Here is a 19,801-nt window from a genome sequence, read left to right as displayed (position 1 = left end):
AGTGAAGAGGAATTTGACCTTTTCTTATTTCTAAAATGTCCAGACACTAACCGTGTAAACGCTGGTGCTGCAGGACTCCATTCTGGACATCAAGGTGCCCATCTTCAGAGGGCCGGGGGAGCTGCCAGAGATCCGCTCCTACATGGAGGAGTTCCCCTTCCCCTTCTACGTCATCCTGCGAGATGTCAACGCCCTGCCGGAGACGCTGAGCGACGCGCTCAGACAGTGGTTCGAGCTCGTCACGGCAGCCGAGCAGTAGACCAATGAGAAGCCATCTTTCACAATAGACTGCACAATGCCACAACAAAAAAAAACTGAGTCCAAAAAAAAGACTGATGTGCCACTGTACATGTGCCTTTATTTTCTTATTTTTACTGTAGATTTTAGAAGAGTTTGATAGCAGCCGTTACTGTCGAGTCTTTGTTATCAGGGCAATTCCTTTTGTAATGAGGATTGCTTTAATTTGCACGTCTGAGATAAAATGAATAAAATGTGATTCCCGTTGGTGTGAAACACTTCAGTAAGAGTCAGTAAATACCTCTCTCTGCCAGTACTCTAGACCTGTGTGTGTGGGTGTGTGTGTGGGTGATTGTGTGTGGTTGGTTGTGTGAGGTCATCTCATTCATCTTCAGAGGAAACACAGCTGCTGGATTCCTATGTAACATGTTGGTCAGGAATGCATTCAAAGGAAAGTGCCTTGCAGAGGAGAATAGTGTTGCATCTTACGGTCGGAATCAGCTGTCGGGTGGGGGGGTCGATCAGAGGTGCAGCTCAGTCAGGATTTTAATAAATATTCCGTCTACACTTTGAAGCCCCAGGCCTGCAGACTGTAGCTCTGATGAACGCTCTGGTTTAAAGACATATCTGTTGATCTTCCATCCTTCCTCTGTGACTTGTGAGGCTCGTCGGTAGGTGTTGATGAAATGTGCATAGAAATGTTTATTACCACCTCAGTGTTTCGTACGTGGACTGACATGTAAAGACACGTTGGTTGTTTTAAATCGCATCCATCTGTTCTACAATGACAATAAACCGTTTAAAAGGTTGTGTGCGCTGTACTTCCTGTTTAGGAATACTCACTACAGGATTCATTTCTAGAGATGTTCAGCGACATTTATTTTTTCCCCTCAGAGAAAACAAACTGGATAAAATAGTAAGCACAATAACTTAACTGTGAAAAGATCCATTCTGCATAACCAGTACTTTATGTACTAAAGTATGTTTTATATTTTGATGGTGATACTTTAATACTTTTGGTATAATTCTGAAATAATACATTTACTTGTGATGGGACTATTTTAAGACCATAGTATTTGTACTTTTACTCGGGTAATAGATCTGGGTACTTCTTCCAACACTGGATAAAATAAAGTAATAGCAGGGAAAGCAAAGGTCGAATTAATATCATAAAACAGCTGACTGTTTCATTACATTCGCCATGGATCCATCATGCACAGGACCCCGGAACTGGTGAAAGTAAATGAATACCTTCAATATTACTAATAACGCATTTTCCAGCTCTGCCATTGGCTGTGAAAGCTGTCACCTGCCTGTTGCAAGCTGTCCTCCGCTCCACCAGAGGGAGACAAACATGAAGGATGAGGTGGTTACAACATCATAACATCCGGTTGTCAGGCTGATGGGTAAAGCTGTGTGCAGGTAGCTGTCAGAGATGGGAGTCTCAAGGTTACCGTCTGCAGCGCTGACTTTCAAACAGGTAAACACAGAGAGCATTAGAGGAGGGGAGTGTGTATCTTAGAGCTGGACTGTTGTCAGACTACAGCAGCCCTACGGTGTCCGGTTAGCGGTGTTAGCTTGCAGGCTAACGCTAGCTCTCTGTATCACCAGCAAGACTCTCCATGGCTCTGCTCCCCCCTTTACTGTTTAAAATATATTATAATTAAAAATGGTAACGGTTATATTCTGTGGGTTAATGTATTGGTGTACACTAGAGTAAATTAACTAAGTACATTTACTCTCGAGTACTGTACTTAAGTTAAATGTGTAGATACCTGTACTTGAGTATTTCAATGTAATGTTATTTTGTACTACAATTCAGAGGTACATGGTGTACTTTTACTCCACTACATGTATGTAATCCCTTTAGTTACTTTACAGATCTGGATTAATGATGGTAAATATAATCAGCCCTTAAATCAGACTTTAGTTCACCTGGAGTAAATCCAGCAGCTACCCTGCAGTATACAAAGCCATTCAAACTAGCTGCACCTTTACCAGCTCTGAGAACACTTTAATGATCAATCATTATAAAACATATCAGAGATATTATTCTGAAATGGACCAATCAAACAATGACTACTTTTACTGTCACTACTTTAAGTACATTTTGATGAGAGTACTTTCTACTTTCACTGGAGGAACATTTAGAATGCAGGACTTTTACTTTTACTTTACTTCTCCTATCTCTATTGAAGTACATGTACTCAAGTACTGTACATAAGTAAGATTTTGGGGTACTTGTACTTTACCTGAGTATGTTAAATGTATCCTACATTATACTTCTACTTCACTACTACATTGTACTTTTATTCCACTACATGTATTTAACAAAAGGAGTTACTAGTAACGTTGCATATTCAGATTATAAACTACAAAATATTCCAAATTCACCGGTGTGTGTTTTACCTCCAGATCCTAAGAGAGGACCATTAGACCTGTATAATGCGTATTAAAGACATTTGATTTGCACGTCTGGATTCCGTTAGATTTGCCTTAAGTTCGCCATTCTTAATGTTGACTGGTGTATAGATGAGTGTCAAGATTCCTTATGGCTAATTCTCAGGCTATATATCTATTCGCCTGTACTTCCAGACTGTTCACTCCGGAGTGAGTTTCAGCTCTGCGAGTCATAGTATGTGCTTCTACAGGCGGTATCTGCATACTGTGATATAACAATGTAACAGGACTCCTCCGGATTGTAGGGTAGGGTAACGGTCTGAAGATTGAGATGATGGAGAAATCAGTAGAATCACTAAGAACTGAATATTGTTGCTTTATTCATAATGTAAGTGTGTTTTATGTGCTGCTGAATGTAAACTGCTGATTCCTTGTCAGTTTTTGCAGAGACAGAAGGTTTTGGGGATTTACAGAAATATGATGAAGACCATTCGACAGGTACCAGACCAGACGGACAGGAAGTACCTCAGTGAGTGGGCGAGAGACGAGTTCAAGAGGAACAAGAACGCCACAGACCAGGTGAAGAGACGGTATGGATGTGTTTGCCAGGTCTCTGAGGACGCCCTGTCCGTCTGTTGTTAGGATGAGGAGCAGAGGACATGCTGAGGACAGGAGTTTGTTCATCTAAAGCTGAACCTTGCCATTGACGGGTTCAAAGCCTTCACTAAAAGCTTTTATGTTCTGATACGTTTCTGAACTATTTTAAAAATCATAGATCGAGTATTTGTTTTGTTACATTTATATTGTGTTGATTAATATCTGGTACACATGGAAGAAGTACTCAGATCTTGTACTTGAGTAAAAGTAGAAGTACTCAGATCTTGTACTTGAGTAAAAGTAGAAGTACTCAGATCTTGTACTTGAGTAAAAGTAGAAGTACCAGAGTGTAGGAATACTCTGTCACAGTAAAAGTCCTGCATTCTAAATGTTCCTCCAGTGAAAGTAGAAAGTACTCTCATCTAAATGTACTTAAAGTAGAGACAGTAAAAGTAGTCATTGTTTGATTGGTCCATTTCAGAATAATATCTCTGATATGGTTTATAATGATTGATCATTAAAGTGTTCTCAGAGCTGGTAAAGGTGCAGCTAGTTTGAATGGCTTTGTATACTGCAGGGTAGCTGCTGGATTTACTCCAGGTGAACTACAGTCTGATTTAAGGGCTGATTATAGCTCATATTATTATTCCAGCACACTATAAATGACTTGACATACTGCTGCAAGATATCCTAAGCTATAATTATATATATTAGTTTCTAGTAACTCAAAGTAACTAGTAACTCATTAAAAAGTAGAAGTACCGTACTTGAGTCAATGTACTTACAGCATCCCAGCATCTTTCACTCTGTCCATCACTGATGTGTTCCTCCCTGTTTACCCAGGATGCGATCCGTATGATGATCACTCAGGCTAACAAGCACCTGGAGGAGATGAAGACCACTCTGGCGTTGGCCAAGAGTTGACCTGTGAGCCGCTGTGGAGCTGACTGATCCGGATCCTTCTGAGGAGACTCGGGGCATGGGAGGGGAGCGGTGCAGAATGTACTGGAACACTTCTTCAGATGGACACCTTTATTCTAAGGATACATTGATGGGACTGACCGTGGGCATTGTCCTGTACACAGCAGTGTGGAGGACTCTTCTTCCATACTAATGGAGACTCTGTGTATTAAAGATGATTAATGACATTCAGAATGACCTTTTTTAATACAAAATGTGTTTTCTGGCGTCATTAACAGAGTGCATTATTCACATCCACAGGTATCCATGTTAGCAACATGTATGAGACAGTAATACTGGAGCACAGAGGGGGCTTTCTTCATGCAACACCACAACTCTCTCTACATCAGGACTGTCCTTCACTGGGGGTGGAGACTGGCAAGGCATTGGCACACTGGAACACCGGGGCTTTGTGGTGTTTCCACATAAGAATGGTGAGAAAAGATAGGGGATTGATTTTGTTTCCATCAATCACAGAGCAAACGATGACCGAGACGGCTGAGCCGTTCCTTTACAGTTCATGATGAGCTTAAGACGGTTTGTTATTTCAGATCTCTGGAGTCTGGAGAGTGCCAATGGAATAATTATATACTTTTACAGTGTTTCATTTTCAGTTTAACACTACATAATGTCACAGGGATTTTCTTTTTGAAATGTATTAGTGCTAGAAATAAAAAGGAGCAAAAACAAACAATATCTGGGCCATATCAATGTGCCCACAGCTGCAGGACAAAACAAGAGACCACTTGAGCATTATTAGTTTTATTTTTATAGATGTGTCTTGAGTTCAGATTTTCATTTGTTTTACTCTATTCTATAAACTACTGACAACATTTCTCTGTGTTGGAATTCAACCAACACTGGAATGGCTGCCATACATGTGGAGATAAAGATTTAAGAAACATGTGGAGTGGTCTCTTCATTGTTTCCAGAGCTGTATATTTACAGGTAGCCCATACATTGAAATTACTAAAATAAAACAGATTTTTGAGGCCAGGATAAGGGGAGTAATAACAGCAGTTTTCATTGTTATTTATGTGAGTATTACATATATATATTTCTTCCATATTTAATCCATTTATTAACCTAAACACTGTAAAAGCCTATAACCACTTTAATGGCAGCCTCTATAAATCATACTACTCAAATCAGCTCTGATACTGATCAGAATTAAAACACACACACACTGATACTAACAGTGTAGCTACCTTTCATAAATACGAGTTAGTTCCTGAAGTCAGCATGCAATAAAGAGCTTATTATACTGTAATGCCCCCCCCCGTCACTACGATACCATCTGCAGTTCTGATGGATCCGTCTCCAGAATGGCACCTCAAATCTTTTGACACAGCTTCATATCTCGACAGCGCACCAGAGCTGCCCTTACTTCTATACAACTGTATGTACCCGGTGCTGCTGAGACAACCAACAGCACAGGGGTTTGGATGTGGAGCGTGTTGAGTATTCCACGATATGACTTAGCACTGAACATAAAGGCACAATCCCAACCGGCCCCTCCCCACTACCACTGAGTGAACAGTCTGTAGTCTCACTCGGGTGAACGAGGCGGTGGTGGGGGGGGGGGGTAAATACATCGACAGGCTTTGGGATGTACTCCCCTCTCTCCGGCAGAAACAGGAAATGCTGCAACTTCGTAACAATGGTTTCAAATCAGCATCTATTGGACAAAAATATAAATAATAACTAACATATTGGCGTTTCTTTTTTGTAAACCTGTTTGTGTTTTCAAATCTGATGTTTATAAGCTGCTTGGCTTTTGCAACAGTCTGTGAATATACGAAACTATACGATCAAATGAACGGTTTACAGTTTTCAAGACTAGACACGGGATATTGATCCTAAGTAATAAAAACCGAGGTGAGATAGGACGCTATTAAATGTCTCTTTTTTGCGCAGTTTACCAGTAAATGTTTACAGGAACAGTTGGTAGAAAAGGTGTTTCATGACTGACACAAACAGCGCTGCACCTGTCAGGTAGTGCAGGTGGTGAGTCAGGACCGATGTAAAATGTGTAGGGAGAGGGTGTAGGGATCCGTTTGGAATTGGGCCGAAGAGTTCAGTAATGTTCTGAGTGAGACAGTCCTGGCACTAGAGGGTGTGTGACAGGTGCTGGTGTGTGTCAGCAGTCGTCCTGTCGGTGAGTCCTCAGCATGTGCAGCTCGTCTTCCAGGTAGTGGATCCTCTCCATGAGGGCGGCCTTGTCAGCCTGAGCCTTCTGGTGGGCCTGCCAGCGGGCCTCCTGCACCTTCCTCTCGTACCAGCGCTCCATCTGCGTGGACACCGCCTCGAAGAAGTACTGCGTCACCTCCTGAGCGTGCATGACCTCCCTCTCCTGAGCGAAGGAGGGCTCTACGGGCTTCTCCCCGAACACCTCCAGAGTCCGGACCCCTGCTGCCCCTCTGGACTTAGTCCTGCCCTGTTTCCTGTGGTGCTTCCCTCTGTCCCGCCCTCGCTCCCTGTCTTTGAGACCTGACTCAGTCCTGCTGCTGCTGCGGCGCTCCGCGGCCGGGGACAGGCTGCTGGCTCTGTAAATCCTGCCCCCCCTCGCCCCGTCCTCCAGCGTGTGCACATCCTGCAGGTCCAGGGTTTTCTTCTGCGGGTCAGCACAGACCGCAGGACGCTCTTTCGGCCGCACCACCTGCACAGAGGAGGTCTGGCTCTTAACCGCTGCTGGAGAGGAGCACTCGGCCCGATGAGCCTTCCCCCCATCTGGTGAAGGATCAGAACATCTGGTTACATTCAGGTGCATTCTGGTGCATTCAGGTGCATTCTGGTGCATTCTGGTGCATTCAGGTGCATTCAGGTACATTCAGCATTCAGGTGCATTCAGGTACATTCAGGTACATTCAGGAACATTCAGGTGCATTCAGGTACATTCTGGTGCATTCAGGTGCATTCAGGAACATTCAGGTACATTCAGGTGCATTCTGGTGCATTCAGGTACATTATGGTGCATTCAGGAACATTCAGGTACATTCAGGAACATTCAGGTGCATTCTGGTGCATTCAGGTACATTATGGTGCATTCAGGTACATTCTGGTGCATCCAGGTGCATTCAGGAACATCCAGTTATTTCTGGTAACCCAAGAGGTGCAGTTTGGACGTGGGACACATTTAATACTAGTAATAATTTCATAAAGAACAGTAAAGCAATTGTTGCTCCCGCTTTGCAGCAGCGTAGCATATTTACTGCACTAGCTGTAGTTTTATCAGAAATAAGTATCCCCCCACTTTGTCTCACTAAGCAACGGCCATGCTGATGAGTGTGTGGAGGTCCAGCAGGGGGTGCTGCTGCCAGCCTTTATCTTTTGGGGTGTCAACGGGTCAAAACCAGCCCACCAGAGGGTGCGGTCCGGCCTGTGGGACGACTTTGCAAAGTGAAATAATTACAGAGCAGACTTTAACTGTAATTCCACAGCTTGTATGTGTCCTGTAAGGATGGAGGACTTCTTAGTAGTCCCTCTTTAGTGTGTATGCTGGTGAGTCAGATCACTACACAGATGTGGAAATGAGTGTAACATAATTTCAAGTGAAACACTATAGAGTTCAGTTCCAGGTACCGGAGACTCAGTGTTTTAGTAGATACACTGGGATCTGTACGTGTAAAGGAAAAGCTGAGGCATAATATTGTTGAAATTGCACTTCTTTTTTTCATGTTGTTCCTAATGTGTGAAAGTGTGAATATTTGACAATGTAATTGTTTGCACTAAAACAAAGGCAGTTGTGCTTATCTTTAGATATACTCTCTTTTTTGTTTCTATACACTTCTATTCATCCTTGGACAGGATCCCTCCTCTCCCCGAGGTTGCTCACATATTTTTTTCCCAGTTTATTTATTCTTGCTTTTTTCATCCTTTTGACTAAACATATTCCAATTAGAATAAATGTAAACTCTTGAATTTATTATGCCAGCATCCATTAAATGTAATAATAAACTAATAGTGCATAAAGTAAAACCTAAAACATATCTATCAGCAGTATTCCCTAATAAAATATCCAGAAATAGTGTTAAAACCCTTTCCCGTTACAGGTACAGCCATGTTCTGAACTTTCATTTTACAATTAAAGGCCAGTTAATAAATGACATAAAAACGTATTTGGAAAAGAAGTCAAATATCTGCTTTATATCTGATTTAACTTATTTATGCCTATTGTGAAAACTCACTACCTCTTTCCAAATCTGCACAGTTCTCCTCTTTGAATATAGTATATCTGTTGTGTAAGTATTGTCTTCAAATGTTGTCATTATTTTTTTAAGTAGCTTTTATTATAAGACATCTTTTGCTAAGTGTTCTTCTTTCTGTGTCTTGGAATTTGCTTTGGCACCATTTATTCCAAATTAAATTCCTGGTACGTGTAAACCTACTTAAAATCTGATTAATAGACCTGATTCTGATTCTGATTCTGATGCAGATTGGATCTTGTGGTCTCTAATTGGTGGAGCTGTTACCTGGGGAGCTATCCACATGAACCACAAAGTACTGTTTGGGTGAGCCACCCTCACCCACGCTGGGCCTCCCCAGGCTGGAGTCCAGGAGGGCGGGGCTGTGCTGGAGTTCCCGGCTCTGGGGGCCCTCCTGATCTGACGGCAGCTCGTTCAGGCCCTCGGACACAGAGGAGCAGCGCCGCAGGGGGGGGCTGCTGGGCTCCATGTTGTGCAGCTTGGACAGACCCCAGCTCTTCAGCTCGCGGACCAGAGACGCCTGCTTGAAGGACACACACACCACACACACAGGACATTATATCGGAGATGTCCAAGCACAGAGAGGAAGCGCTGCTGGGGACATCTCAGTCAGGATCCAACATGTCACTTCAGGTGAAGGGATTTCCTCAGTCTTTCCACATTAGGTAACTGATATGTTTAGAATAACATCCAACCTGCACTGAAAAAACTGAAACGTTGACTTTAATTACATTTAGAATGAGAAGACATTTCACCCCACAGTATTAGGTTAGTTGGAAGCACTAATATTAAGTTGAACCTAATGAAACGTAATCGGTTCAACATCTATCTGCTGACAGCTGTTACCTGTCTCTTCTCCGCCTCCAGCCTCTCCTGCAGGGCCCGCTGCTCCATCCTCTGCACACACTCTGTCCTCTCGGCACACACCCTCTCCAGGGTCATCTTGTCGAGAGCTCGCATCTGAGGGCCGAACCAGTCACACACATCAGGAGGGGCCCAGAGACTCAGTTGTGATTGTATTGTGAAATATGTGATTCAGATGACAGTTTTCGAACTCTGATCCAAAAAAAATCTCTCCAGGGTGTATGACAAAAGAACAGTGGTGGAAAAAAGTTTCTCCACAATGTCAAATGAAAAATATATATTTATGGAACACAGGAGATGCTTAAGACAATGGAGTGAGGGGACGCTGAACAAAAGAGCATTACTACAGTAAATACCTTAATAACATTAAGAGTGGAGCACACTCTACAGGAGACACCTTGAGATGAACCCTGCTGTGAGGCTTATGAGAGTGTGTAGTGATCAGCAGAAGGCATAGGCTACAGGATAATAATCCCCTGATGTCATAGACCTTCGCTCCTCTCTTGACCAGGAGAGCCTTCAGGTCACCAGTACATTAGATGCTCTAAAGCTCTTATTTCTACTCTGAGGAGGGAGGAGGATACACATTACATTACAGTTGGCTGACGGTTTTATCCAAAGCGACGTACAATATGTGCAAGAACCATAAAGACTCAAAGAAGGAAAGTGCAGATACATTCACTTCAAGCTACGTATGGTGAGTTACTTTCAAGGCCTAAATTAGCTTCTGAAAGTGCCTTTTGTAGAATTTGAAAAGCACCAGTCTGGTTTGATGTGACCACTGACCTCCCTTAGGTGACTGCTCACTAAGAAATCACTTTAGGTCTGTGACCTTGCTCTGCTTGTAGCTGGGCAGTTCAGGTTCTTATCATTGCTTCAGACAGTACAGCTCTGAAGGTTGTGAAGAGCATAGGGTCCCTTTCCTCAGCTGTTCGATTTAACTTAGGAAATCTTGGTGTGACATTTGATCAGGCAATGCATTTTGGTCAGCATATTAAATGATTGACCCGTACATGCTTTTTCCATCTAAGAAATATTGTACCTATGTGACTTTTTCCAACCCTATATTGCCAGTACTGTAGGTCACTTAGGTCTTCCGACCAGGGTCTACTGGCTGTCCCACGATCTTGGTTAAAAACTAAAGGTGACCTCTGAAGAAGTGGCTCCAACTCTATGGCACTCTCTCCCTGCAGACATTGGGTCTGCGGTCTCTGTAGAAGCTCTTAAAAAACAACTGAAGACCCATCTTTTTAAGTGGGCCTCTGTGTCTCCTTGAGATGTGTGTGATGTGAAGTTAGGTTATTTTGTGTGTTCCTGTTGGGACTCTTGCCTGTGTTTTGTTTTTGCCTTAACTTCTGGCCCAGGTTTTTATTGTCTTCATGTTTCTGTGGTCTTATTTTTCCCTTTTTACTTGTGAAGCATGAGTTAGTTAGGGTTCCTGCTGTGTCGGCATGTGTGTGTCAGCATGTGTGTGTTACCTGGTGTTTGTTCTTGCGGTCCAGCTGGCCCATCTTGGTGTTCATCAGGTCCTGCACAGTGTGGATCTCAGTCTTCATCTCCTCCTTGGTGGCCTCCAGCTGGTTCTCCAGTTTACTGATGAGAGGCTCACAGCGGCAGCCGTTCAGAGGAGCCTGCACACACACAATTTGCACATTATTATTAGTATTATTATTATTAATAATAAGCATCCCACATTAATGCATCGATAATTAGAATTCTGAAATGGACCAATCTGCACAATAACTACTTTACTTTTGGTACTTTAAGAATATTCTGATGCTAATACTTCTGTACTTTTACTGGGGTAACATATTGAATGCAGAGTATTCCTACACTCTCCGCGACACCAGAGTTAAGAAAGCTGCAACCTTCTGCACAAGATTCATTCTCATCTTCAAATACTCCCCAACATGAGGTGAAGCTACATTTTGAATAAAAGTCCTGACTCTGGCTGAACAGTTTCTGCTCTTACCTGCATGATCTTGCCGTCCTTGCCGCGGTACAGGGTGTACAGCTGATAGGCTTTGTAGTTATGCGGAGGGATGGACCCGTGAAGTGGGGCTCCCCGCAGTTTGCATTTCCTCTTGGTGAAAGCTACACCGGGCTTGGTCTCTTTGCGTTGGAGGGGATCGGACAAAGATGGCTGAAACACCACCAGCATCTGAGGTTAGTCACTTTGAAGACTCAAAGGCTTTATTGTCATATGCACAGATATGGCAATGGAAATCTAAAGTCCCCAGCTCCTCCAACAATTAAACATGATTCAACCATTATTCTGTAACTGAGGAGGGTGCTCGTCGTCTTCTACTATCCAGGACTTTGACTAGAAACATTTAGCTGCAGATGATCAGTGTGAATTGTTTTTAATTCAGGGACCTACTTTCTCTTTCTGGTTCCTGCTGTTCCCCCGCATGGCGTTTGACTCGGTGTGTTTGCAGGTCGCTCGCTCGCTGCTCTGGGAGTCATCTGCAGCAGAAGCACTGTCCTGCAGGGGACACCAGGAGAACATAGGTGTGTGAGAGCAGCTCCCTCGTGAGGTACACACACTCAGATTGATCAAAATAATATCTTAAAATGTCAAGCAACACCAGGATCTAAAGCAATCTTTAACGTTCCTTATCAAATATGCAAGGTTATTGTGACATTCTAAATGTCTCCATCATTAAAACAAGCTAAAATCACTATGCTTTATTTTAAAGATGAGTACTTACTCTTTTAACGTGTTTAACTACGGATCCACACAGGTAAGCCATAACCAACTCTATGCTGCCTCACCTTTTAAACCTTGACCTTTGATGTAAACCTGCATCCATAAAGCTAAAACAAAACATGGAAACGTCTCTCAGTTTCAGAGAGTGTGGAATAAGATCAAAAAGTAAACACTGCTCTAGAGATCAACGCTGTCACTCTTGTTTCCTCCATTCAAGGGCTTTAGGATATTTCTTAAAATGTACCCCTTTTTACTTTTGAACTATTTCACCTTTTAATCCTCCTTTCAAGTTCGGGTTAAATCTGATCGTCAAGACTCCACTGTACAATATCTAATATTTAACCTTACATCCTGTTATTGTATATTTAATTATGATGCATAGAATCCTGCCTTACTTGATCACATTTTTCTGACATGTACATACTTCATCTGCACTTCTAGACTGGCCTAACAAAATACCTGCACTATTTTAATCTATCAATTTCAATCAATTTTATTTTAATGAACCATGAAGCATAGTCCCAACGCACTTTACAGTTAATACAGAACATACAGCAATCAATCAATTTACAAAATACAAGTTAAAAGAGAAACAACCACATTAAAAACATCAATGCTAAGCTATGTTAAAAGGTGATAAGGCTCAATTTTAGGGAAGGTAGGTTTTCAGTCTTGATTTAAAGATTTCAACTGACCGTGCTTCTTTAACGGTTAGTGGAACACCATTCCAGAGACAAGGACCCGGAAGGCAATGCTCTGAAGCCAACTGATTTTTTGTTAACTGGTGGAATGACCAGGAGTCCAGCATTGAGAGAGCGAAGAGGGCGTGATGGTTTGTACAGTGTAATCAGCTCAGATAAGTAAGGCAGTGCAAGTACATGCAAGGCCTTATAAGTTAAGAGAATAACCTTAACATGAGCTCCAGCTTGCACTGGGAGCCACTGAAGAGAGGCCACAATAGGTGTTATATGATCAAATGTTCTGGTTTTTGTCAAGATTCTGGCCGCAGAATTCTACTAAAATGTATTGGACTTAAACCATACCATACTGTACATTCTACATTTACATTTTACATTTAATATTCCACACCTTTCACACTTATTGTACATATAATATTTTGCTTCAGATTTTGTTTTTGTTTTAATTTTGTGTACATTTTAATTCCCAAATGTATATTTTTTACTTTCTTTTTAAATGCTATTTTATTGTAATTACATTGCCTTCCCCAAAAAAATCCATCCATCCATCCATCCATCCATCCATCCATCCATCCATCCATCCATCCATCCATCCATCCATCTCATTTAAACTACGCGGTTTCATTTGCACTATTTGTTTTGTTTTATTTTATTATTTTCTCTTATGTCCTTCTATAATATGCTGCATTGTTGGAGGGGCTCGACACCTAACATTTTCAATGCATTAACTACACTGCACCTGAAATTAAAAACCCTTGCACCTTGATATCCTCCATGACTGATCACCACTTTTTGACGTATTTTCATTGGTTGAATCCACTTTGTAACACTGATGGTTTTCCTGCTCAAAAATAACCACCATAGCAAATGAATGGGTAACTCTAAATCATGTTTAACATCAGATACACACCCACATCGACAGCCCTGTTTCTAACACATATTCAGTGTGTATTCCCTGCAGTTATTCATGTAAACCAGGAGTCAGAGTCTTTGTTTACAGCTTAAAAGGGGGTTACATTTGGTGATGATTACTGTTTTTTGTGTTTATCAAAGAGCAGGTTACACAAAGAGGTCAAATTTGACAGGGAGAACCAAAGTAAGGGACACACACACACACACACACACACACACACACACACACACACACACACACACACACACACACACACACACACACACACACACACACACACACACACACACACACACACACACACACACCATGGTGCAGTGTTTACCTTGCAGGGCAGCATCTGGTCTCTTGGCACAGAATGCGCTCTGCCCTCCGCCTTCAGCTTGTCTCTCCTCTTCCTCACACTACGGCCACGCACAAAACTCTGCACCTGAACACACACACACACAAACACACAAAAATGATTGGGATCATCTTGCTTGCTAGTTAATTAAGTAAGGAAGCAGATTATTATGTGTATAAAGAGACTTTTAAATGAATGGTATATCAAGTTTAAAAAGCCAACAGTATGAAGTCAAATGTATGTTTAAGTAAGAGTTTAGTTTCCATGGGGATTAGTTATCAACAGAAAGAGTAGCGCGAGTTGAAGTCCTTTTTATTTTTCTCAAGTTCAAGCGGACAAATAAATAAATTACCTTTGGAGCTTTGGTCAGCAGAAGAGCCACCTCTGGGTTGTTGTGCTCTCTGGCCTGCTCCAGAGCTGTGTGTCCTGCCTGCAGAAACACACACACACACACACACACACACACACACACACACACACACACACACACACACACACACACACACACACACACACACACACACACACACACACACACACACACACACACACACACACAGAAAGCGTGACTCAAACAGACTGAAAATATCAAATGTATTTCAAAATAGAGCCTGAAGCTATTGTCTACCACAAAAGCAAAAATATGTGGAACTTCCTTTATTCCTGAATTTATTCTGCAAACTCAAATTTAAATTGTGAAGTGTATATTGTAACATTTTTACATGTTGCGAGTTAGAAAACACACTGCCTTCTATTGTGTATACAATATACAGTACACAGTACGTATACACTCTATGGATATATAAATATCCTTTATTATTGATATGTATATATTCAGTTTTATCTTGTACTGCTGATATGTATATATATTTATTGTTTGTTCATTTAATTTAATTAGTACTTCATTGTATTTAATGAATGTCTTATACAGTATGTGTTGTGACGAAAACTTTACCCAAATTGGAATCAATAAAGTATATCTCATCTTATGTTAATGCTAAATCAAAGCTTCCTTCATGACTCTTCTTAATAACCTTAGCTCAGAAATGAACAAACTATTTGCTATGAGTTTCTATTTTTTGCTGTAGAAACACATTGTGTTGGACTTTACGGCGGCACAGCTCGTTCCACTTTTTTTCTTACACAGCCTTACTCAGCAATGGGCCTGCATCTGATCTATTGTTTAAGAGTTGTAATTTACATATAAACTTACAAACATATATGAACACATGTGCATACCCCCATATTCAGGGGAAAAGAAAAGAAAGGTACAAATTAAAACGCAGTTTCATTTCTCACCCTATGTTCAAATCAATTCTGATTATTAGTATTTATTTGAGTTTTTTATATAGAGTTGTGTTTTCCAAGCAGCCTCTCTGGATGTGTGGTGTGGCGTTGTGCAGGCTGCTGTAAACAGACGGCAGTGTGCTGTAACAACAAAAAAGTGTGCTGACGCGCAGATGAGTAAAGGCTCAGATAGTTCATCCTTGGGGGAGCTTTAATGATGCTGAGAGGCTGCAGGCACTCACATTGTTGCAAATATGGCTGTCTGCCCCCCCCTCCAGCAGCAGACGCACCGACTTCTTATGATTCAGAGCAGCAGCCATGTGCAGCGGTGTGTCGCCCGCCTGCACACGAGAACAAGAGATAGTAGTGTAAAAATCTATAATAATCAATCATTTAAATAAATCAAAGTTTATTTATATATTCCGATATCACAGAACACATTTGGCTCAGTGTCCTTTACAGGTTAACACACACGAATGACAGATATCTGTCTTTGACTTTGATTAAATGTATTATGTCAACAGGTTTTACATACCTGCATAGGGTAGTTGAAAGCAATAATTTTAGGTTGCATATAATCTGTTTTATTTAAACTTAATAATATTGTTATTAACATCTCAGTTTTTAATGTAAAAGATAAATAAAATAACAGGAAAATATTGAAAAGACAAGAGCAGTGCAACGCAAAAATAAAATGAGATAAAATATAACAAAAAGACAATCAAATAATAAAATACCCCAAAATAAAGTACCATAAAATGTAGGACTCAGGAAGACAAACACAGGGAATAATCTGAAACTGATCGGGTAAGATGGGAATTCAAAACTAACTCTGAACATGTACTCCTATATACGGCTCTCATGCAAAGTAATAAACCTGAAGCCAAAACTAAAACATTACTCGTGTTTTAACTGTAAAAGCAACAATTCAAGAAAACAGATCAGATCTAAATAAGAACTTTACACATGTGATTTGATGTGTTGCATTAACAAATACAATTCTGGACAAAAAAATGCAATGGTTTGTCAAATAAAGCACACTGTATCACTAAGTAAAGCACAGTGTGTGGGACTACCCTCTTCTCTAGCCTTTAAAATATTCCTTTCCTACACCGGTTTATAAGAAATTAGGTGTGTTCATCTGCTTTCACAGTCAGGTAAACTAAATCTAAAATAACACTTTTACAAGCCATATGTGACTTTAAATGTCAGCATATTCTCCAATATTCCCAAGTGTCTGTACTGTATGTTGGATGTTGTAGCAGCTAAGTCTAGCAGCTGCTGGGCGATGGTGTCAGTGAAGGTCTCACCTGGTTCCTCTCGGACACGGAGCAGAAGGCTCCCAGCAGGATGCGGATCACGGCAACGTGGTTGTAGCGAGCGGCCACATGCAGACACGTATCCCCCTGCTGGAAAACACATTCAGGGATCAGCAAAAAATACATTTAAAAAAGGAAGTTTTAAAACATCAACAAAGATGTGTCATTGTATAATGCTAAACATTTATTTGAATAAATGATGAGGGACATTAAATCATATTTATGGGCTCCAAAGCACACCTCTCTTATTCATTATGCATGTTTCCATTGTGGCACACTGGCAAAACGTTTTTTTTTAAAGAATTTATTTTCAAATGATTGTGGAAAATAAGTATTTGGTCAATAACAAAAGTTCATCTCAATACTTTGTTATATACCCTTTGTTGGCAATGACAGAGGTCAAACGTTTTCTGTAAGTCTTCACAAGGTTTTCACACACTGTTGCTGGTATTTTGGCCCATTCCTCCATGCAGATCTCCTCTAAAGCAGTGATGTTTTGGGGCTGTCGCTGGGCAACACGGACTTTCAACTCCCTCCAAAGATTTTCTATGGGGTTGAGATCTGGAGACTGGCTAGGCCACTCCAGGACCTTGAAATGCTTCTTACGAAGCCACTCCTTCGTTGCCCTGGCGGTGTGTTTGGGATCATTGTCATGCTGAAAGACCCAGCCACGCTTCATCTTCAGTGCCCTTGCTGATGGAAGGAGGTTTTCACTCAAAATCTCACGATACATGGCCCCATTCATTCTTTCCTTTCCACGGATCAGTCGTCCTGGTCCCTTTGCAGAAAAACAGCCCCAAAGCATGATGTTTCCACCCCCATGCTTCACAGTAGGTATGGTGTTCTTTGGATGCAACTCTGCATTCTTTCTCCTCCAAACACGACGAGTTGAGTTTTTACCAAAAAGTTCTATTTTGGTTTCATCTGACCATATGACATTCTCCCAATCCTCTTCTGGATCATCCAAATGCCCTCTAGCAAACTTCAGACGGGCCTGGACATGTACTGGCTTAAGCAGGGGGACACGTCTGGAACTGCAGGATTTCAGTCCCTGGCGGCGTAGTGTGTTACTGATGGTAGCCTCTGTTACTTTGGTCCCAGCTCTCTGCAGGTCATTCACTAGGTCCCCCCGTGTGGTTCTGGGATTTTTGCTCACCGTTCTTGTGATCATTTTGACCCCACGGGGTGAGATCTTGCGTGGAGCCCCAGATCGAGGGAGATTAGCAGTGGTCTTGTATGTCTTCCATTTTCTAATAATTGCTCCCACAGTTGATTTCTTCACACCAGGCTGCTTACCTATTGCAGATTCAGTTTTCCCAGCCTGGTGCAGGTCTACAATTTTGTCTCTGGTCTCCTTTGACAGCTCTTTGGTCTTGGCCATAGTGGAGTTTGGAGTATGACTGTTTGAGGTTGTGGACAGGTATCTTTTATACTGATAACGAGTTCAAAAAGGTGCCATTAATACAGGTAACGAGTGGAGGACAGAGGAGCCTCTTAAAGAAGAAGTTACAGGTCTGTGAGAGCCAGAAATCTTGCTTGTTTGTAGGTGACCAAATACTTATTTTACCGAGGAATTTACCAATAAATTCATTAAAAATCCTACAATGTGATTTCCTGGATTGTTTCCCCCATTCCGTCTCTCATAGTTGAAGTGTACCTATGATGAAAATTACAGGCCTCTCTCATCTTTTTAAATGGGAGAACTTGCACAATTGGTGGCTGACTAAATACTTTTTTGCCCCACTGTATATACTGAAAAACCATGTAAATTAGACATTTTTTAATGTATGGTTAGTGTTTTTCAAAAAGTGAACAGAAGGAAAAGGGTATTTGGATATAACAGCAATCTCCTTTATCCTGCCATTTAAAAAAAAAAACACCAGTATTTATGATTAAATACAACACTATTTAGCCTGTTCACAGACCAATGGTGCTGTGTGTGTGTGTGCGTGTGCGTGTGCGTGTGCGTGTGCGTGTGTGTGTGTGTGTGTGTGTGTGTGTGCAAGTGTGTGCAAGTGTGTGTGTGCAAGTGTGTGTGTTCAGTAACTGTTTCCCTGAAAGGCTACACATCACGTTTGAAGTGCAAATGTCCCACACAGTGTTTAATAATGAAGTCAGCACTGAGGACGCAGATCCCAAAGCACCTGGATGATAGGAAGCAGGTAAATGGGAGCAGGTGAGGAAGAGTTCAAGATACATGTTAATATTATTTATAAGAGTATTTTACATGAAGGAGCTGTAAATAAGTAAATCAGTAAATCTCTCAGTAAGTAAGTCTGCTGTGTTGTGCACTGTTTATAACTAGCTGTGGACCAGCACACCAGCTGCGGGGGGCTCAACACTTCTGTATAGCATCATGGGATTATTCTGTTGTTGTGCCTCTACCAGTGCCAGTCATGTTTTATTCTGCTAATCTACAAATCATGAATAATGCAGCTTAAATGGAAGTCTGTTCCACAAAAATAAAAATAAAGAGCACTCCAGAGAACATGGTGCTCAGTGTAAGTCATGGTGAGGATGGAGCCCGGGTCATAAGGAGCATTTTTACTCCTGGATGGTTTTGAAGTGGAGGTAATTACTGTATGCAGGAAGTGAACACCACATGAGCTTTTGTAATATTCTTTAGGTCATCGGTGGATATAGAATAACGTTGAAATATAAAGATGCCTGAGATTATATTTGTTTTCTTAGTTTAAAATCAATGAATTCTATTTATTCTAAAAGACCATAATGCTTGGTGAAATTAAGAAAAAATGATTGTAAATGTAATCCTATAAGAGACGTAGTTAAACGGTTTAAGCGCAAACTCACATTTTGCACAAACACACCAACACTAAAATGTGCATAAATGTGCTCCTGAGTGTGTGTGGATCAAATTTCAAATGAGAAACGTTGGTGAATGTCCGAATCATTGTAAAAACTGTGGCTTAAATCTGAGATTTCAGAAAAAAACTAATCTTAAAAATGGTTAATGGATGAGGATTATTTTGCTGCCATTTGTGCAGGTGACACAAAGTTTCACACACACACAAACACAAGCCCTTGGGATGTACTATGAAGACAGTTCAACAGAGCCAGTGTTTCTATGAGTTACAGTAGCTGGCTTGATAAAACTCAAACTCCTGATCAGAGATAACGGGCACCATGAAGCTGATTATCAACTGTCTTTGTGACTTCAGGCTTTCCTCCTCAGGCTCCTCCTTAAGCTTAAATTAAAAGCAGCTGTTGGGGTGTCATTTGACTCATATACCACACGAAAATGGATCGA

The 19,801-nt window shown here is 41.4% G+C and overlaps 3 protein-coding genes across 4 annotated transcripts in view; 2 read left to right on the top strand and 1 right to left on the bottom strand.

The window, feature by feature from the left end:
• mdn1 (midasin AAA ATPase 1) overlaps positions 1-1,045 on the top strand; it is an 82,402-nt gene extending 81,357 nt beyond the window's left edge. Inside the window, 1 exon segment of the mRNA XM_063902856.1 lies at positions 74-1,045. Coding sequence (XP_063758926.1) covers positions 74-259 — 186 coding nt within the window. The 3' untranslated portion in view covers positions 260-1,045.
• A 514-nt stretch (positions 1,046-1,559) lies between these two features.
• On the top strand, positions 1,560-4,382 carry lyrm2 (LYR motif containing 2). Its single transcript, XM_063902855.1, has 3 exons — positions 1,560-1,717; positions 3,076-3,216; positions 4,078-4,382. The coding sequence occupies exons 1-3, from the start codon at positions 1,673-1,675 to the stop codon at positions 4,156-4,158; spliced, it is 267 nt and encodes an 88-aa protein (XP_063758925.1). The 5' UTR covers positions 1,560-1,672; the 3' UTR covers positions 4,159-4,382.
• Positions 4,378-19,801, bottom strand: part of ankrd6b (ankyrin repeat domain 6b) — a 52,664-nt gene continuing 37,240 nt past the window's right edge. The window contains exons 7-16 of one of the 2 annotated variants that reach the window (XM_063902853.1): positions 16,525-16,623; positions 15,457-15,555; positions 14,280-14,357; positions 13,910-14,014; positions 11,644-11,748; positions 11,236-11,406; positions 10,742-10,894; positions 9,246-9,359; positions 8,667-8,922; positions 4,378-6,924 (exon numbers count right to left, since the gene is read on the bottom strand). In XM_063902853.1, coding sequence (XP_063758923.1) covers positions 6,335-6,924; positions 8,667-8,922; positions 9,246-9,359; positions 10,742-10,894; positions 11,236-11,406; positions 11,644-11,748; positions 13,910-14,014; positions 14,280-14,357; positions 15,457-15,555; positions 16,525-16,623 — 1,770 coding nt within the window. In that variant the 3' untranslated portion in view covers positions 4,378-6,334. The remainder of the gene's footprint in view (positions 6,925-8,666; positions 8,923-9,245; positions 9,360-10,741; positions 10,895-11,235; positions 11,407-11,643; positions 11,749-13,909; positions 14,015-14,279; positions 14,358-15,456; positions 15,556-16,524; positions 16,624-19,801) is intronic. The other variant, XM_063902854.1, reaches the window with a different exon arrangement.

Source organism: Eleginops maclovinus, chromosome 15 (assembly GCF_036324505.1).
Source record: "Eleginops maclovinus isolate JMC-PN-2008 ecotype Puerto Natales chromosome 15, JC_Emac_rtc_rv5, whole genome shotgun sequence".
NCBI classification, from domain to species: domain Eukaryota; kingdom Metazoa; phylum Chordata; class Actinopteri; order Perciformes; family Eleginopidae; genus Eleginops; species Eleginops maclovinus.
The sequence above is the reverse complement of the archived record's forward strand: the minus strand, read 5'-3'. Positions and strand labels throughout refer to the sequence as shown.

What these genes read in the sequence shown, in the direction of transcription:
- lyrm2 (XM_063902855.1), top strand. Translation starts at nt 1,673, where the DNA reads ATGGGAGTCTCAAGGTTACCGTCTGCAGCGCTGACTTTCAAACAG. An exon ending in CAGCGCTGACTTTCAAACAG is followed by an intron (nt 1,718 to 3,075) that starts GTAAACACAGAG and finishes ATTCCTTGTCAG; the next exon opens with TTTTTGCAGAGACAGAAGGT. An exon ending in ACAAGAACGCCACAGACCAG is followed by an intron (nt 3,217 to 4,077) that starts GTGAAGAGACGG and finishes CTGTTTACCCAG; the next exon opens with GATGCGATCCGTATGATGAT.